The following is a 19373-nucleotide window of genomic DNA, read 5'->3' on the forward strand; positions in this document are numbered from 1 at the left end:
ACACATGTATTACTGTGGCGGATTCATGTTGATGTATGCAAAACCAATACAATATTGTAAAGTAATTAACCTCCAATTAAAATAAATAAATTTATATTAAAAAATAAAAAGAAAGAAAAGGCAGAGGAACCAGAGACCAAATTTCCAACATTGGCTGGATCATCGAAAAAGCAAGAGAGTTCCAAAAAACATCTATTTCTGCTTTACTGACTATGCCAAAGCCTTTGACTGTGTGGATCACAATAAACTGTGGAAAATTCTGAAAGAGATGGGAATACCAGACCACCTGAACTACCTCTTGAGAAACCTATATGCAGGTCAGGAAGCAACAGTTAGAAATGGACATGGAACAACAGACTGGTTCCAAATAGGAAAAGGAGTACATCAAGGCTGTATATTGTCACCCTGCTTATTTAACTTCTATGCAGAGTACATCATGAGAAACACTGGGCTGGAGGAAGCACAGGCATGAATCAAGATTGCCAGGGGAGATATCAATAACCTCAGATATGCAGATGACACCACCCTTATGGCAGAAAGTGAAGAAGAACTAAAGAGCCTCTTGATGAAGGTGAAAGAGGAGAGTGAAAAAGTTGTATTAAAGCTCAACATTCAGAAAACTAAGATCATGGCATCTGGTCCCATCACTTCATGGGAAATAGATGGGGAAACAGTGGCTGACTTTATTTTGGGGGGCTCCAAAATCACTGCAGATGGTGATTGCAGCCATGAAATTAAAAGACGCTTACTCCTTGGAAGGAAAGCCAACCTCGACAGCATATTCAAAAGCAGAGACATTACTTTGCCTACAAAATGTCCGTCTAGTCAAGGCTATTGTTTTTCCAGTAGTCATGTATAGATGTGAGAGTTGGACTACAAAGAAAGCTGAGCACAGAAGACTTGATGCTTTTGAACTGTGGTGTTGGAGAAGACTCTTGAGAGTCCCTTGGACTGCAGGGAGATCCAACCAGTCTATCCTAAAGGAAATCAGTTCTGGGTGTTCTTTGGAAAGACTGATGTTGAAGCTGAAGCTCCAATATTTTGTCCACCTGATGCAAAGAGCTGACTCATTTGAAAAGATTCTGATACTGGGATAGATTGAGGGCAGGAGACAAAGGGGATGACAGAGGATGAGATGGTTGGATGGCATCATCGACTCAGTGGACATGAGTTTGGGTGGTCTCTGGGAATTGGTGATGGACAGGGAGGTCTGGCATGCTGCAGTTCATGGGGTCACAAAGAGTCGGACACGACTGAGCAACTGAACTAAACTGAACTGAATCACGTATAATGTGTACTCTTCCATTGTTAGTGGTGAGGAAAATGTCTGAGAGATGTTATGATAGAACATGATACACTTTAGCACACATAAGAGTGGAAGCAATGAGACCCCTTAAGATGTGGTTGCAGTAATCTATGTGGGAAATTAGGGTTGATGTGGTATGTGTAGGGCTTCCCTGGTGGCTCAGAGGATAAAGCAGCTGCCTGCAATGTAGGAGACCTGGGTTCGATCCCTGGGTCAGGAAGATCCCCTGGAGAAGGAAATGGCAACCCACTCCAGTACTCTTGCCTGGAAAATCCCATGGACAGAGAAGCCTGGTAGATTACAGTCCATGGGATCGCAAAGAGTTGGACACGACTGAGCGACTTCACGACACGACGATGATGGTATGTGTACGGTGAGAAATGGTCACAATATTTACATACAGTTTCTTTCCAAACATGTTCCTCTGTTTTCATTCTCAATTTTATCATACATAAAATCAACCACAAGAGAAAATATGATAGGTTGGTAATTCTTCATCTATTTTTTCTACATTAGTCAGTCATCAAATTATGCTTACTTTTTCTTCTAAATATTAATTAATTTCACTCATTTCATTCTGTTTTTATGGGAACTTTTAAAATTTATATCTTTGTATATTTTTATATTGAAATATGCTTTATAAACTTTATTTTTGGTACTTCTTCACTTTCATCAATCCCTTTTTATTCAAAGGCGGTATTTTTTGTGAGGTAGATAAAATCATGCCATTTTCCTCTTAATTCCCTTCGCTGTCTCTCTTGGTTTTCATGATGGTATCATGCACCATGAAAGAGACTGAAATACCACCAACAAATGCAATTCTCCGTTTATATTTTTCGATAGTAGCCCAAGTGTATTTCCAGTTTCTCTTCCCTCTTGCATGACTCAGGTCTTGGCAATGACATAGGAAAGAACACATTCAGAATGATCCCAGAAACCATGGAATTCACGTGTCAGAGCCACCTGGCCCTGAATGATGGTTACCAGTGGAGCTGTACACTGGAGAGGACATGAGTTTGAGAAAACTCCGGGAAATAGTGAAGGACAGGGAAGCGTGGCATGCTGCAGGCCATGGGGTCACAAAGATTTGGACTTGAGTGAGCAACTGAACGATAGCAACACAGTGCGCTTCACCCTAAACCTGGGATATTGTCCTGGAATACCCCTCTTTAGAACTCTCAGGTCTTAGAATCGTAGGAGTTTCCTGTCTTTGTCATAGTTTAACCAACTAGTGTAGAGGCATTGTTTTTGTTCTCCTCTCCCTCTGCATAAATTATCTAAGAACATTCTTCACCTTCACCCTCCGCATTCCACATGGTCATTATATACCACACGGTGCACTCACTTGGCACGCGTCACTCATCCCACACAGCCTGTTACACCGAACAGTTCAACCAGAACATCTCCTGCAACTGTTTGAATAAGAACTAAAGGAAATCTTTCTGTCTTTGCCTCTGTAGTTGTAATTTTTTTACACTTGGGAATTGTATTCCATTTCCCCCTCCATATTGAATGGACAAAATTTGAGCTCTGATATCAGGGACATGAAGTAGAATCATGCATATGTGTAACATATCTATGTACTTTAATCTTTCTTGTTTTCCTTTACTAGTGAGTTAATGATTGACACACACAACACAACCATAGTCAATAAATTATATTTAAAATTTATATTTTTTATAATGCAAAGTTTAAGTGATGAGGCATTTACAGGAGATTGAATGTTTTGAGCCTAATTTATTAGCTCAGAATTTTTGCTGGGCTCATCATCAGATTGATCTCTTGTTTGCAAAACTTTGAAATACCATGGCCAATAATTACTACATTTCTTTAGTAACAAATCTAAGGAAAATAATACTTATTATATAACTAAAATATCCCTAGGACTATTTTGAGACTTAAAGGTGGTGGGTGGGTACTGCAATGTTTCCATTTTAGGACTAATATTACAACATTTAAAGAGAATTTGAGCATTTTTCTGCCAAAGCTATAAACTGTATCTCACATTAGCAAAAAATAACCACATTTCTGTTTTCTGGTGCCACAGTTCTATTTGTCAGATATTCCATATAGTTTTAATAAAATTATTTGCCTTAAGATTGTTCCTATAAAGAATATATATATATGTCCAACAAAGCTATATCTTTGCAATAAAACTACATATTTGCGTTAAAGTTAAGTGTACATTAATCTCTACAGATGGAATATTCTCACATCAATTCAATTACTTCATCAATTCAATTACTTCAAGCTTACAATACCTGGGAATGTCACGCTTTGGAAAGTTGGAAAAAAAGTAAGTAAACAAGTTGGGAAGGAATGATATAATCCATATCCAATAATCACATGGATCCAAATAAATAACCAAAAAGGGAAATATTACTAACAAACAGAGCCCTAAATTTAGGCAAAAAAAAATATGCAGAATATTTTCTCTACACCTACCCATTTACAAATTACCTTTTGGACATCATATGTTTTCATCTCTGTCCATTGAAATGTGATTATGAATTAATACACTATGTTTAATTTAATTTGAGCAGTATGAAGTAAAGTAAGATTATTTCTTCACTTGATCTCAGTACTAACCTTTACCTAATTATTGCTTACAAGATGTATAATTTTCAATTTTCAGTAGACCCATGAAAATTCTGTTGTGAAATTTCTGTTTAACAAACTAAATTTAAAATCATCATTATATGTTAATATCAAACACTTTCTGCATATTTTTTTTGCCTAAATTCAGGGCTCTGTTTGTTAGTAATATCTCCCTTTTTCGTTATTTAATCCATGTGATTATTGGATATGGATTATATCATTCCTTCCCAACTTGTTTACTTACTTTTTTTTCCAACTTTTCCAAAGCGTGACATTCCCAGGTATTATAAGCTTGATTTATCTGACCTAAACACTAACTGATATAGAGCAAAACAAAGCCAAAGGCATAGGTTTCAAACTTCACTTCTTTCAGTGAATAAATTATTCATAAAGAGTTGAATAAGGCAAAACATGGGTTGATTATATATTTGGAAAAGGTGGTGATATTAAACATTCAAATGAGATAAAATACTTGGAAAATTAGACAAACAAGAAGTACTATAGCATATAGCAAACAGGCACAAACAGGCTTAAAGGCAGTGGTGGTGGTTTAGTCTCTAAGTCATGTCCGACTCTTGCGACCCCATGGACTGTAGCCCCCCAGGCTCCTCTGTCCATGAGGTTCTCCAGCCAAGAATACTGGAGTAGGTTGCCATTTCCTTCTCCAGGGGATCTGCCAGACCCAGGGACTGATCCCAGGACTCCTGCATCGCAGACAGATTTTTTACCAACTGAGCTATGAGGCAAGCCCTAATAAGAAAGAACATACAATAATTTTTAAAAACACGTTTTACAAAAAACTGCAGGTTAAAAATTAATCCAAATGTATTTAAGGAGCACACATTCATTAATTTAAAAAAATCTCCCGAAGTTTTAAATACTTGCAAGCTTAATTAAATGAGATTAATTAAATGCAGAAGGCTGAATTAGAGAACAGTAAACATGGTTCTAAGTGGAATGTGTCAAAACACCCAAAACTCAGAATAGCTATGTTTCATCCTGAACACAACGTTTCTATTCCTAAGTTTTACTTGAAAGCAAGGCATTTAGTGGAAGGAGTAGAATATTAGTGTTTGTTAGTGAACTATCTCGATCCCAGAAGAACCTGTGACAGAGCAAGTAGAAAGAGACCACCCAAAGAGCAGCTGGCTGCTGCAGCGGAATGCAGGTGACTCACTTAGTGGAGGAGTGGATCTTCACTGAGATCAGCCTGATCAGCCTGCTGCAGGGCCTCCAGGAACAGAGAAAAGATATGGACTGAGAGCACAGCCCAGGGGTGAACAGACAAGACAAATGACCACATGATGTTCTTCAGACCACAGAGGGCCATGGACGCTTGACCTGAATGACCTTTTGTGACAGATCATGATCTGTTCTGCCACATTCCAGATGACTTGAGCATCACCACTCCTATCAGGCGCAACTTTAGCAGAAAGAGCAGAGGAAGGCCACGGAGAAGTTCCCTTCAAAAATTATGTGTGAGTCGACCTTTTTAGCAAACCCTGAACCCCACTAACTTTATCCTGAGTTCTAATAAGCCAATTCCCATCCCACCCTCATATTAATGTATCAACATCTATCAGGTAGAGCTAATTAAATTCTGGAGTAGCTGAATGTGTGTGAGGTGGCTTTGATTGTATAAATAATGTGGAAGACAGGAAGTGAGAAAAGAATAGGAAATTTTTGAGAAGGAAAGAAGGCAATAGAAGAAAAACTATTGTAAGTGGTGAACTCTAATCACAGAACAGTTTTCTAAGTTGCATTCTTTTATACAAATTCATAATTTCTTTTTTAATGAATATGTTTGTAGGATAGCAGAAATAAAAGTCAATGCGTTTACTGCTACTATTAAAATGATATTCCTGAATTTTGATTTAAGCATATCCCCAGGAAATTAGTCCATGAAATAAAATGGAAATCTATTCAAAACTAAAAATATGGCATATGTGCGATATAACAATCTATTATAAAACATAAATGGTGAAAAAGGAGGCATTGGAAAAAATAAACTGAAAATTCTAAGTTCTTTACTTGGCTAGTTTCATATGATACTGTTATTTTTGTCTTTAAATACTTAAAAACTTCATTTCCCTAACTAAGATTACTTTATGAATAAGCACAGATTTTGATGATACAATGGAAATATAAAATAATCAGGTGAAAAATTTGTAATTTTATAACAGTCTAATACACATTTTATATCAGTTAGTTTATACCCAATTGGATACAAGTACTTGAGTAATAATAAAATGCGATTAAATAGAAAATATTCTAATGAAAAACAGTAAGCTTCATCCACACTTTAAAACTTCAAAACATGCTCTGTTCAGTCAAGAAAATTAAAGCAACAATCCTAGAAATAAAGGGACCATTTTCCTAGTAATCACATTCCATAAAGCCGTCTTTACTTCCCTGTTCCTGAGGCTGTAGATCAGAGGATTCAACATGGGGATGACCACTGTGTAGAACACGGAAGCCACTTTGTCCTGAGTCAGGGAGTAGCTGGAGGAAGGTCTGAGATACGTGTAGATGGAGGTGGAATAGAACAGGATGATGGCTGTCAGGTGAGACACACACGTGGAGAAGGCTTTGCGCCTCCCCTCCCCTGCATGCATGCGGAAGATGGAGAAGAGAATGTAGCAGTAGGAGGTGAGGGTCACCAGCAGAGTCCCAACTATATTCACACCAGCGAATGTGGACAAGATGCTTTCATGCAGGTGTGTGTCAGAACATGAGAGCTTAAAAAGTGGGGGACTGTCACAGAAGAAGCGATGGATGACATTGGAACTGCAGAATGACAAGCTGCTTATACAACTTGTGAGAACCATGGAGTTCAACAGTCCTGCTGTAAAAGCCCCTGCGGCCATTTTTAGGCAGACCGTCTTGGACATGATCAAGGAGTAAAGGAGAGGGTTGCATATGGCCACATAGCGGTCATGGGCCATTAACCCAAAAAGGATGCATTCAGTCGTGGCCAAGGCTATAAAGAAGTACATCTGCAGAAAGCAGCCAGCAAAGGAGATGGACTTCTTCTCTAATAAGAGGTCTGCCAGCATCTTTGGGGTGATGGTGGATGAATAACAAACATCCACAAAGGACAGGTTAGCCAGGAAGAAGTACATGGGTGTGTGAAGTCGGGAATTTGCTCCGATTAAGAGGATCATCCCAACATTTCCCACAACTGTCACTGTGTAAATCACAGAAAAAAAGAAAAAGAGGCCAACCTGCTGCTCCCATGTGTCCGCTAAGCCCAACAGAATGAACTCAGTCAGCAGAGCATAATTTTTTTTCTGGCCATTTATTACAGATATATTGTGCATCAACTTGCATTAGATGGAAACATTTCACTATTCTATGTTTACATGAAGTAATAGGAATGTTAATGAGGTTAGTGACATATGGGGGGGAAGCGTTGGATAATAGAGTATAGTAAATAGAGCAACTGAAATAATGTAGAAATTAGTGAAAAAATGAATATACGTTGGACTTTATTAAGCAGTTCTCCGTATTAAATGTGTGTTGAGACATCCACAAATCCTTGGTCTAAGTCAACTTATTTCACTTCAGTTTTGTGCAGATGCAACATTCATGTTCCATTCTTTCTCCTATTGCCCATATCCAAAATATACGTTTCAGAATTAACCTTGCTGAAGTCTTTCCCATTTTTCTGAGGAGGTATTTGTTTAACTCAAATGCATTTTTTTATCACAAAGATGATTCTCTACATTCTTCATTTTCAAAATTTATGAGTTGCCACCCAGACATCACTTTTGTGTTCTCCAAGCAGCAAACATAGCCTGTTTCAAATAACCGCTACTTTGGCACCTCTTATATTCTTGAGGTTACTATGTAGTGTTTTTAAAGTTAACCACACAACTGTTCTCATTTACTAAATACATTATCAAATCAGTGCCCTCTAGTAGCAGTCACTCTACCTGTCCTCAGCAGGGAACAGTAGAGGCAGCAACATGTACCCAATAGCATCCTTCGCAGTACTAATTCATGTGGTCTATCGTTTTCTTTCTTATCAGAATCTTCTCTAATAACTCAGTTGAGGCATAAAAATTATAAAGAGACAATTTTCATGGTTATAAGTGAAATGAAACCAGAGATAGTACAGATTCTTTCTGTGTAAAAATTTGAGATACATCTTGAATATATACACTAGCTGGATTTTTTTTTTTTTTTTCTGAAAGAGGGTTGGGTAACCATGGGGACTAGACTATAGCTTTTAATTGTGAATCAATCCTCTAATGGCAGAAACTCCATTCTCAAAGTAATTAAAATATGATCACACACAGGTAGATGGAATCACACACTGTGTGGATTTGCATCGTAACTTGATTATGTATCTCTGTGTTACATTAAAGTTACTTTCCAAAGATTAAGATTTTTAATTGGCTATTTACTTGTCTATATTTTGATAATTTTAGCTTATTCCAAAAAGGGTATATAACCCACTACAAAATTATAATTCCGCCCCCCCCATGTATGCATAAGTCTGAGTGTGTGTGTGTGTGTAAATGTGTATGTATGTAACTCACCCCATTACTGGGTAAGTTTAACCTGAAATCCACCACTGTTTGAGTGAAATAAATTAGAGAAGATGCTGACTACTAAGTTCATGAATATTCTTCTGACCAGTGTGAATTATGTGGGCCACAAAGGGCCCGAGACGTCTGAGCTGGATGACAACTTTATGGCAGGCCATGAGGTCAGCTTCCCCACATCCCAGTTGACTTGAACATTGCAGCTTCTATCAGGCGCCACTTCAGCAGCAAGTGCAAGGCAAGGGCCCTGTGATTGGGAGAATGGCATTGAAACATGTACAATATCACATATGAAACGAATCGCCAGTCCAGGCTCAATGCATGATACTGGATGCTTGGGGCTGGTGCACTGAGACGACCCAGAGGGATTGCACGGGGAGGGAGGGGGGTTCAGGATGGGGAACACGTGTATACCTGTGGCAGATTCATGTTGATGTATGGCAAAACCAATACAATATTGTAAAGTAATTAGCCTCCATTAAAATAAATAAATTTATATTTTAAAAACTATATAATAAAGTTAACATCTTAACAAGAGCTGACCCCCTCTCAATTTTCTTCTGAGTTCTATTAAGTCACTCCCATTCCACTTTCATATTAAGGCTTACTTTTAATCAGATTAACTTTAAAGGATTTTGTTGGTAGTTGACAGAAGGTTACCATAAGCAGGAAATCCATGAGTCTATTATACAGAATATGTCAGTTTCACCCATTAAACACTGATATACCTGTTTTGGAACTATGCCCTGATTAAACATAACTGAGTGCGTGTTCATGTGGCTTTGTGTAGATGTATCACTCTGGAGGAGAGACTCATAGAAAAATAGGAAATGTTTGAGAAGAAAAGAAAGGAATAGAAAAAAAGAATGGTCTAATTGTGCTTTTTAACCAAACAGCTGTTTTGTATTTAGAACACTGCCACACAATTCATATTTATACTTTAGTGAATATGTATGCATTTGTGGAAATAAAGGAAAAAAAGTTGAAGCGCTTACTGTTACATTTAAAATAACATTCTTGAATTGTATTTAAGCATATCCCCAGGAAATGATTCAGCAAAATAAAATGGAAATATATTATGAATTTAAAATATTTTGCCACCGGTGACATATATATCACTTACAAATCTTAAATGGTGAAAACAAATGCATCAAAAAAAGGGAAAATTCATTAAATTGTTCGTTTCATGTGACCTTGTTCCTTTTGTCTCTATATACTTAGTAGTTTATTTCCCTAATCTAAATTTCTTTATAAATAAGCCCTATTTTAGGGATCTAGTGAAATATGCAATGATTAGAAGAAAGCTCTATGCTCTTACCTAATGAGGATAAATTATATTCATCAAAGAAATACTGTATAATATTAACTTATATGCAGAATACATCATGAGAAATGCTAGAATGGATGAAGCATAAGCTGGAATCAAGATTGCGGGGAGAAATATCAATAACCTCAGATATGCAGATGACACCACCCTTATGGCAGAAAGTGAAGAGGAACTCAAAAGCCTCTTAATGAAAGTGAAAGAGGAGAGTGGAAAAAGTTGGCTTAAAGCTCAATATTCAGAAAACGAAGATCATGGCATCTGGTCCCATCAGTTCCTGGCAAATAGATGGGGAAACAGTGGAAATAGTGTCAGGCTTTATTTTGGGGGGCTCCAAAATCACTGCAGATGCTGACTGCAGCCATAAAATTAAAAGGTGTTTGCTCCTTGGAAGAAAAGTTAAGAGCAATCTAGACAGCATATTAAAAAGCAGAGACATTATTTTCCAACAAAGGACTGTCTAGTCAAAGCTATGGTTTTTCCAGTGGTCATATATGGATGTGAGAGTTGAACTATAAAGAAAGCTGAGTGCTGAAGAATTGATGCTTTTGAACTAGGGTGTTGGAGAAAATTTTGAAAGTCCTTTGGACTGCAAGGAGATCCAACCAGTCCGTCCTAAAGGAATTTCCTAAAGGAAATCAGTCCTGAATATCCATTGGAAGGAATAGTGCTGAAGCTGAAACTCAATTCCTTTGGCCACCTGAGGTGAATAACTGAATCATTTGAAAAGAACCTGATGCTGGGAAATATTGAAGGTGGGAGGAGAAGGGGACAACAGAGGATGAGATGATTGGATGGTGTCACTGACTCAATGGACATGAGTTTGAGTTAAGTCCGGGAGTTGGTGATGAACAGGGAAGCCTGGCATGCTGCAGTCCGTGGGGTCGCAAAGAGTCGTACATGACTGAGCAACTGAACTGAACTGAACTGAACTGAGTATTAACAGAACATGATTACATAGACAATGCTCTAATGAAAATGTTTGACCAGTATTTCAAATTTCAAGACATAGTCTATTTAGGCCTGAACCACTCACAAAATAAAGGAACCCTTTTCCTAGTAATTACATTTCATAAACCCCTTTTTACATCCTTATCTCTGAGGCTGTAGATCAGACGATTCAACATGGGGATCACCACTGTGTAAAACACAGAAGCCAATTAATCCTGAGTCAGGGAATAGCTGGAAGTAGGTCTCAGATAAGTGTAGGTGGACGTGGAATAAATCAGAATAACATCAGTCAGGTGAGAGGCACATGTGAAGAATTCTTTGCACTTTTCCTCCCTGAATGCATACCAAAGGTGGAGAAGGAAATGTAGGGGTCGGACGTGAGGCTCACCAGCAGACTTCTGACTGTATCCACACCAGGCACTACAAACAAGATGATTTCATACAGATATGAGTCTGAACATGAGAACTTAATAATTGAAGGGAAGTCACAGAAGTGATGGATAACATTAGAACTGCAGAATGTGAAGCTGCTTCTTCAACTTGTTTGAAACCTGGAGTTCAGCAGTCCTACAGTGAAAGTCCCTGCTGCCATTTTCAGGCAGACCATCCTGGACATGATCAAGGAGTAAAGGAGAGGGCTGCATATGGCCACATAGCAGTCATGGGCCATTAACCCAAAAAGGATGCATTCATTTGTGGCCAAGGCTAAAAAGAAATATACCTGCAGAAAGCAGCCAGCAAAGGAGATGGTCTTCTTGGATATAAATCTACCAGCATCTTTGTAGTGATGATGGATGAATAACAAACTTTCACAAAGGACAGGTGAGCCAGGAAAAAGTACATGGTGTGTGAAGTCAGAAATCAGTCCTGATTAAGAGGATCATCCAAACATTCCCAACTGTAAGTGTGTAAATCACAGAAAAGAGCAAAAAGCGGATAACCTGCTTCTCCAGTGTGTCTGCCAATCCTGAAAAGATGAAATCAGTCAGTGAAATATAATTTTTCTGGCCATTTATTATAAATAAATTGGTGTGTGTGCTGCCAGTCATTAAGTTGTGTCCGACTCTTTGTGACCCCATATTCACTGTAGCATGCCAGGCTTCCCTGTCCTTCACAATCTCCAGGAGTTTGCTTAAATACATGTCTATTGAGTCAATGATGCTATCTAACCATCTCATCTTCCACCATCCTCCTCCTTTTGCCTTTAATCTTTCCCAGCATCAGGGTTTGTTTTTTTTTTTTTTCCCAGTGAATTGGCTTTTCGCATCAGGTGGCTGAAGTATTGCAGCTTCAGCATCAATCTTCCCAGTGAATATTCAGGGTTGATTTCCTTTGGAATTGACTGGTTTGATCTACTTAGCATTGACTGGTTTGATCTCCTTGCAGTCTAAGGGACTCTCAAGAGTCTCCCCCACACCACAATTCAAAAGCATCAATTCTATAGCAGTTAGCCTTCTTTATGGTCCAGCTCTCACATCCATACATGACTACTGGAGAAACCATAGCCTTGACTGTACAGACCTTTGTCAGCAAAGTGATGTCTTTGCTTTCTAATGCACTGTCTAGGTTTAATCATAGTTTTCCTTCCAACAGTAACATCTTTTAACTTCTACTTAAACTTACATTAGGTGTAAATATTTCCCTTTAAAAAGTTTGCTGGACATAGTAGAAATAGTAATAAATAATATTAATAAATTATTAATAAATATTAACAAAGTAAGTCAAATATGAATAAAAACTAAGGACAACAGAGCATACTAAACAAAGTAACCAAAGCAAGAAGAAAATTAATGTACAAGTGAATAGACATTGACATTTATTAAGCAATTTACTGTGTTGTATCTTGGTTGTATGACTCTCAAATAATTGATCTAAATCCATGTTTCACTTCTGCTTTTTGCAAATGCAACATCTATGTTCTATTCTTTCCCTCTTAGCCCACATCCTAAGTACAGAACTATCTTTGCTGAAATATTCACAGGTATTTGAATTAACTCAAATGGATTTATTTTTTTTCTCATAAAGATAGCTCTCTATATTCTTCAACCCCAAAGTCATGCATCACCACTCTGAAATCACTTCTGTGTTCTCCAAATAGCAAAAATAACCCATTTTAAATAACTACTATTTTAACATTTTTCATGTTCTTAAGAATATTTCTGTAGTTCAGTTCAGTTCAGTTCAGTAGCTCAGTCGTGTCCGACTCTTTGTGACCCCGTGAACTGCAGCCCGCCAGGCCTCCCTATCCATCACCAACTGCTGGAGTCTACCCAAACCCATGTCCATCGAGTTGGTGATGCCATCCAACCATCTCATCCTCTGTCCTCCCCTTCTCCTCCCACCTTCAATCTTTCCCAGCATCAGGGTCTGTTCAAATGAGTCAGCTCTTTGCATCAGGTGGCCAATGTATTGGAGCTCCAGCTTGAACATCAGTCCTTCCAATGAACACCCAGGACTGGTCTCCCTTAGGATGGACTGGTTGGATCTCCTTGCAGTCCAAGGGACTCTCAAGAGTCTTCTCCAACACCACAGTTCAAAAGCATCAATTCTTCAGTGCTCAGCTTTCTCTATAGTCCAATTCTCACATCCATACATGACCACTGGAAAAATAGCCTTGACTAGATGGACCTTTGTTGGTAAAGTAATGTCTCTGCTTTTTAATATGCTGTCTAGGTTGGTCATAACTTTCCTTCCAAGGAGTAAGTGTCTTTTAATTTCTGTAGTACTTTAAATCAGACGACTGTTGTCTTTACACAGCTCACTAACTAATTAATGCCATATACCTGTCCACAGTAGTAAATGACAGAGACAGCACCACACACTTAATAGCATCTGTCTTAGTACTAACTTATCTAGTCTATTGTTTCCTTTTGTATTGTAATCACTATTAACTCAGCTGAGGCACAAAAATAGGAAATTTGTCACTTCAAATAAAATGATAAGCAGAGAAAATTTGAATTATATCTTTGTAAAAATTTGAGACAACTTTGAATACATGCTCATTGCTGCCTTTTTATACTGTTTTTTCTTAAAGAGGGCTGGGTAACCATGGGGACTAGATAATAGGATTTAATTATAGAATCAGTCCTCTAAACTGGAAACTCCATTATCGAAAGTAATTACATATGATCACACGCAGGTGGATGCAGTAAAACACTATGTGGAACTTGGCCCATGATGTAGTTACAGATCTCTTTGTTACTTTAATGTTTCTTGCTGAAGTTTAAAAACTATTAATTTTGATTGATTATTTAATATACTTTTTCTCAGTAGTTTTAGCCTATTCCAACATGGCGCACATCCTCAATCAACTTATTATACTTTCCTTCAGTTCAGTTCAGTTCAGTCGCTCAGTCATCTCCGACTCTTTGCGACCCTATGAATTGCAGCACGCCAGGCCTCCCTGTCCATCACCAACTCCCGGAGTTCACTCAAACTCACGTCCTTCGAGTCGGTGATGCCATCCAGCCATCTCATCCTCTGTCGTCCCCTTTTCCTCCTGCCCCCAATCCCTCCCAGCATCAGAGACTTTTCCAATGAGTCAGCTCTTCTCATGAGGTGAGCAAAGTACTGGAGCTTCAGCTTTAGCATCATTCCTTCCAAAGAAATCCCAGGGCTGATCTCCTTCAGAATGGACTGGTTGGATCTCCTTGAAGTGCAAGGGACTCTCAAGAGTCTTCTACAACACCACAGTTCAAAAGCGTCAATTCTTCGACGCTCAGCCTTCTTCACAGTCCAACTCTCACATCCATACATGACCACTGGAAAAACCATAGCCTTGACTAGACGGACCTTTGTTGGCAAAATAATGTCTCTGCTTTTCAACCTTAGGGCAAGGAATTTATCCCATTCCTGTGTTAATCCAGCTCATTTCTTGAGTGAAATAAATGAGAAGGAGACACTAACTACATCCACTGATTGAAGAAATACTCTACCTGAGCAAGTAGGGAAATAACGTGAAAATATAAACTTTTTTTTGGTTTCAGAATTGCATTTCTTTTTCTTTTTTTTAATTTATTGATTTTTTTTAAAAATGAAGGATAATTGCTTTACAGAATTGTGTTGGTTTCTGCCCAATGTCAACATGAATCAGCAGGTATACATGGAAACTTATATTACCATATGTAAAATAGATAGCCAATGGGAATTACTATATGCCTCAGAGCACATATGCATTTGTTTTTTTGAAATTGTCTGTGATTCTTAACTTACATGGGGATTAACTACAGATTTTCCATATCAAATACACAAGTCACAGGTGAAATAAATTACATTGGGTGTCCATATGAAAGGAGAGAATATTTACAGAAATAAATAAATTATAGGAACATTTTCTTTTGTCATTCTTTCAAGGCAATAGAAATAAAAGCAAAAATGAACCAATGGGACCTAATGAAACTTAAAAGCTTTTCCACAGGAAAGGAACGTATAAAGAAGATGAAAAGACAATCTTCCAACTGGGTCAGAATGTTTACAAACAATGCAACCAACAAGCACTTAACTTCCAAAATAAACAAATAGCTCATATAGCTCAATAACAATACCACCAACAGACAGCCCAACCGAAAAATGGACAGGTGGCCTAAATAGACATTTCTACAAGGAAGACATACAGATGGCTAACAGGCACATGAAAAAGTCTCAACTCTTTTAATTATTAGAGAAATGCAAATCAAGACTACAATTCAGTGGCACCTCATATAAGTCAGAATGGCCACATTAAAAAGTCTAAGTAAGTAAGTGAAAGTCACTCAGTTGTGTCCGACTCTTCGTGACCCCATGGGCTATATAATCTATGGAATTCTCTAGGCCAGAAGACAGGAGTGGGCAGCCGTTCCCTTCTCCAGGAGATCTTCCCAACCCGGGGATCAAACCCAGGTCTCCCGTACTGCAGGCAGATCCTTCACCAACTGAGCAAGAACAGAAGCCATTAAGCAGTCTACAAACAGTAAATGCTGGAGGTGTGTAGAAAAGGGACCCCTCCTGTATTGTAGGTGGGAAAGCAAATTGAGATAGCTACTAGAGGAAAGAGCACGCAGGCTCCTTCATAAACTGAAAACAGAGTTGTCATGTGACCAGCAATTTACTTCTGGGCATATATCCAAACACAATTATAGTTGGAAAAGATATATGCACCCCTATGTTCATAGTGGTACTTCACTTCTAAACAATCTGCCCTATAATGTATCTACTAAGTAAAAGCTCTGAATTCCTTTGTTAAGTATTAGTCTTTGTAAAACATTTTGTCCTCATTTGTAAAGAAATTTCATTCTAATATTCATAATAGTTTTCATGTAAGCTTATTTTTACAAAGCATCATTGAACTTTTCCCTCTCATATCAGAGGAAAACAGACCTCTTCACATGCCAGTACGGACCTGGATTTTTGAGGAAGGATAAGGATATCCCAGGGGCTTCCCCAGTGACTCAGCTGGTAAAGAGACTGCTGCGGTGCAGGAGACACCAGTTGGATCCCTGGGTTGGAAAGACTCCCTGGAGTAGGAAATAGCTACCCACTCCAGTATTCTTGCCTGAAGATTTCCACTGACAGTGGAGTCCGGTGGGATACAGTTCATGGGATTGCAAAGAGTCAGACATGACTGAGTGATGAACACTAGGAAGCATGTTGCAAAGCAAACAGTAATACATAGTGTGCTAAAAGGCGTATTCAGAGAGAAATGCCCAGTTTAAAATAAGATTTAAGTGGGCAAAACCATGGAACCAGTTTGGGAAGGTTTTCTATGCATGTAACCCAGATGATAAAGAATCTACAGTGTGGGAAACCTGGGTTTGATCCCTGGGTTGGGAAGATACTCTGCAGAAAGGAAAGGCTGCCCACTCCAGTATTCTTGCCTGGAGAATTCCATGGAGAGAGGAGTCAGGTGGGCTACCATCCATGGGGTTGCAAAGAGTTGGACACAGCTGAGGAACTTTCACTCAATGGGACACAATGAACTCTATGCATGTTATGATATAGAAGTGATCTTGTACCCAGGAGATCAATGAGTTGGCCATTGCAGGAAATCTCTCTTTGGCACCAACACTGACCCCAAAAATGGTTCTTTTCCTATAAAATAAGACAGTCTTTTCATACCCTCAAGCAGGTAGTGTGTTCTGAGATGAATACTATATTCAGAAGCCAGACCCTGAGGATGCCCTACCAGCATATATGGAGGCATCCCAGATTCTTCCCTCTCTAATTCTTGTAGAAACAGGGGTGTGTGTAGGAGTGTCTACATTGATTGTCGTCCTATAGGACTCACAGCTTTCTATATACACTGAGTGATTGATGATCATACAGGTACCACCCTTTTGCATCACTGTGGTCACATCTATACTGCAGCTTTAGAGGCTATCTCCCAGCACTGTCTAGTTTCCTCACTCTAGAAACTGGTTTCCAGTGTTGTCTTCATGAGAGGTGTTTTGCAGTGAAAAAAACCAAACTTCCTGACCTGCCTTGCCACATTTCACAAAGAAAATCTGCAAAAAATTTTCTGAACTCAAATGCAACAAGTTATTACTACTTCTTCCCATTATTCTGTGAAGCCATCAGAGGTATATCTACCCTAAGTTAACATTTTATGTCTTGAAAAATGATGTCATATTTTCAGTTCAAGTGCTCATCTTCAAATGGGACAAAAAGTACTAGGCCTGCTATACTTTGTTATAAGTCATTAATTTAGTCTATTATTTTTTAGACAACATGTTGGCACTGGGGATATAAGCTTGAATACTCTCATTTAATCAGAATATGTAGGCAGTGGGACTTCCCAGGTGTTTGGACATGGGTTGGATCCCTGGGTCAGGAAAATCCCATGGAGGAAGAAATGGCAACTCACTCCAGTATTCTTGCCTGGGAAATCCCATGGACAGAGGAGCTTGGGGGCTGCAGACAATGGAGCTGCAAAGAGTTAGACAGGACTGAGCAACAGAGCATGCATGCAGGCAGACAGGCAATGTTCTTGAATGTTAAAAAGCAACAACACTAACAAAAACCATTGATAACTGCTAGGAGAGCTTCCCTCGTAGCTCAGTTGGTAGAGACTGCCTGCAGGGCAGCAGACCCGGGGTCGATACCTGGGATGGGAAGATACCCTGGAGAAGGAAATGGAAACCCACTCCACTATTCTTGCCTGGAGAATCCCATGGACAAAGCAGCCTGGCCACAAGAGGCAGACAAGACTTAGCGACTAAACCACCACCACCATGCATTATTTCAGAGATTTCAGTACCTCGGACTGAGTTTGGGATGAATTTGTTATTTAAAAATAGCAGGAGGCTTTGTTTAATCTAAACATATGATATCACTTATCTATAATAATGAAGATTCATAGAAAAATTGGAAAAGAACAGACAGTAGTGCATGGAGACTATAATAAATAAGAAACAAATTTTATGAAGTGGTGGCTTTGAGTCATATTACAATTCATTTCAGTAAACATTTTCTCAGTGCCGCCATAACCTCTTTATTTCTCAGACAATATATCATGGGGTTAAACATTGGTGTGACAATGGTATAAAAAAGAGAGATAAATTTGTCCATTCCTATAGAATGACTGGACTTTGGTCTTAAATATGTAATGAGTCCTGATCCAAAGAATAAAGCCACAACCATGAGATGGGAAGAGCAGGTGGAGAAGGCCTTGGCTCGCCCAGTGGCTGAAGGCAGCTCCAAGATGGTCTCAATTATTCTCACGTAAGATCCAAGAATCAACAAAAAAGGAACAGTGACAACTAGAACAGCAACTACATAAACTAATGTCTCAGTTATAAGGGTGTCCCCACAGGCAAGCTTAAGCACTGGAGGTATGTCACAGAAGAAGTGATTCAACTGGTTAGAGCCACAGAAGGGTAGAGAGAAGATCTGGTAGGTTAACACTATATGCATTGGAACTCCACTGACCCAACAGCCAGCGGCCAGTTGGACACACAGCCTGTTGTTCATGAGGAGAGGGTACAGCAGTGGGTTGCAAATGGCAACATACCTGTCATAAGCCATTGAAGTCAGAAGAAGGCACTCAGTGGCTCCAAACACCAGAAAGAAATACATTTGAGCAGCACAGGCCAGAAAGGGTATATTTCTGTTTTGACTGCAAAGATCTATTAATAACCTGGGGACAGTGACTGATACATAGCATATTTCCAAGGAAGAAAAATTCCCTAGGAAAAAGTACATGGGAGTCTGGAGGGAAGGATCCATCTTGGTTATTATAATAATGAGACTGTTTCCCATCAGAATAATTGTATACATGATCAAAAACACCCCGAAAAGAAATCCTTGTAGGTCAGGAATATCGGAGAAGCCAAGCAAGATGAAATTCACCAATGTAGTCTGGTTCCACTGGGGGGGATTTTGTCCTCTGGATCCCATCTGCAAACAAAAGGTTTAGAAGTCACTACAATTCACTGGACCCAGCAGTGAAATGGGTTAAAATAAATTGATGATTTTAACTTCACTGACAGAATATAGAGAACCTGTCTGCCAGTGCAGATGTAAGAGACACAAGTCCAATACCTGGGTTGGGAAGATCCCCTGGAGGAGGGCATGGCAACGCGGTCCAGTATTCTTGCCTGGAGAATCCCATGGCTAGAGGAGCATGGGGATTCCTGGGGTCGCAAAGACTCAGCCATGACTGAAGGGAATT

The 19373-nt window shown here is 39.0% G+C and overlaps 2 protein-coding genes and 1 pseudogene across 2 annotated transcripts; all 3 read right to left on the reverse strand.

The window, feature by feature from the left end:
- Window positions 1–6243: 6243 nt before the first annotated feature.
- LOC120875984 (olfactory receptor 5F1-like) lies at window positions 6244–7224 on the reverse strand. The gene has a single exon (XM_040257717.1). It carries the CDS (start codon window positions 7222–7224, stop codon window positions 6244–6246), a length of 981 nt encoding a protein of 326 aa, XP_040113651.1.
- A 3624-nt stretch (window positions 7225–10848) lies between these two features.
- Window positions 10849–11572, reverse strand: LOC120875986 (annotated as a pseudogene).
- A 6582-nt stretch (window positions 11573–18154) lies between these two features.
- Window positions 18155–19099, reverse strand: LOC120877011 (olfactory receptor 10AG1-like). The gene has a single exon (XM_040259314.1). It carries the CDS (start codon window positions 19097–19099, stop codon window positions 18155–18157), a length of 945 nt encoding a protein of 314 aa, XP_040115248.1.
- Window positions 19100–19373: the final 274 nt, after the last annotated feature.

The sequence above is a fragment of the Oryx dammah genome, unplaced genomic scaffold (assembly GCF_014754425.2).
Source record: "Oryx dammah isolate SB20612 unplaced genomic scaffold, SCBI_Odam_1.1 HiC_scaffold_17, whole genome shotgun sequence".
Taxonomy (NCBI): domain Eukaryota; kingdom Metazoa; phylum Chordata; class Mammalia; order Artiodactyla; family Bovidae; genus Oryx; species Oryx dammah.

Bases quoted from the DNA above. Each gene is read 5' to 3' on its own strand.
- LOC120875984 (XM_040257717.1), bottom strand. From the start codon at position 7,224: ATGCACAATATATCTGTAATAAATGGCCAGAAAAAAAATTATGCTCTG.
- LOC120877011 (XM_040259314.1), bottom strand. From the start codon at position 19,099: ATGGGATCCAGAGGACAAAATCCCCCCCAGTGGAACCAGACTACATTG.